The 1012-nt window shown below is 35.9% G+C and overlaps 1 protein-coding gene across 1 annotated transcript; it reads left to right on the top strand.

Annotated features, from left to right (window-relative positions):
- Positions 1-481: 481 nt before the first annotated feature.
- Positions 482-710, top strand: J056_004642 (uncharacterized protein; the record flags this gene model as incomplete). Its single annotated transcript, XM_009272260.1, has 2 exons — positions 482-527; positions 583-710. The coding sequence occupies 2 exons, from the start codon at positions 482-484 to the stop codon at positions 708-710; spliced, it is 174 nt and encodes a 57-aa protein (XP_009270535.1).
- Between the last annotated feature and the right edge of the window lie 302 nt (positions 711-1012).

The following is a 1012-nucleotide window of genomic DNA, read 5'->3' as shown; positions in this document are numbered from 1 at the left end:
AGCATCAGACACAACTACCCAAATAGCAACACATGAATGAAGAATTCGTGTCGGAAGAACGACACCTGCAAGTCCACTGCTAACTTTGAGCACATCAAATTTCACTACTACAACTCCCATTGCCAGATAAATGAACTGCTATAAGATGTTCAATTAAGGAACTTTGACGAAACAATGCCTAATGTGGAGGTAATTAATATCTCTACACCCTTCTATCTCATCGAAATCAACTCCTTAAACAAATTCATAGATTTTAATCCATCTACAAGATTGTTGCGAGACACAACTCAGCACTTAATCCTGAAAAGGTATCGAAAACCTCTAGGGCTTTTGTTACATACAGTTTCGATAGCAGTGTTCCGGACTATTGAAAATTACTGCTTCGACAACATCAAAATCATCTCTAGCGGAGTAACTGAATCAGAAGATTCCGACTTTGATATAGGAGTTGATTGGATAGACAAAGCACGTGAATGAACAGATGAGGGTGAATCGACAGACGAATAACAAAGGTAATAATCACGCACGTGCGATTGAATTTTTTTAGGCAATTTATTGCATCAGCTAACATAGCTCCACCAGTACCATACCAACTCAAAGCTTTTTATCTCAGATTTTTGATAGAATCTGTTAAGATTTTTTTCATGATAATTCTCCTTGATGAATCGAGAGACTTATCGATATGGTACCCTGTATTGTTCATCATTTAACCAAATTTGTATAATCTCTAAGGCTTCTTAGCTACTTCAGCAAATGTTAAAGTAAATAACTTTGTGAAGCCTTATAAACGACAGATGTGAATATATTGCAACGATATGTAATGCTAAGGCTTGCTTCCAAGTATTACCATTTACCTTCAAGAAAGCTAAAGAATGTTTAACGTCTACCTTAGAGATGACAAACAATTGCATCACATTTAGACATTCACTCAAAACATTACGTTTACTGCTAGATTCCAACATAACCCACAACAATGCCAGAAGAACAAAATAAATATGTATAATTGCCGAAG

This window comes from Wallemia ichthyophaga (assembly GCF_000400465.1).
Source record: "Wallemia ichthyophaga EXF-994 unplaced genomic scaffold scaffold83, whole genome shotgun sequence".
Lineage (NCBI taxonomy): Eukaryota > Fungi > Basidiomycota > Wallemiomycetes > Wallemiales > Wallemiaceae > Wallemia > Wallemia ichthyophaga.
The sequence above is the reverse complement of the archived record's forward strand: the minus strand, read 5'-3'. Positions and strand labels throughout refer to the sequence as shown.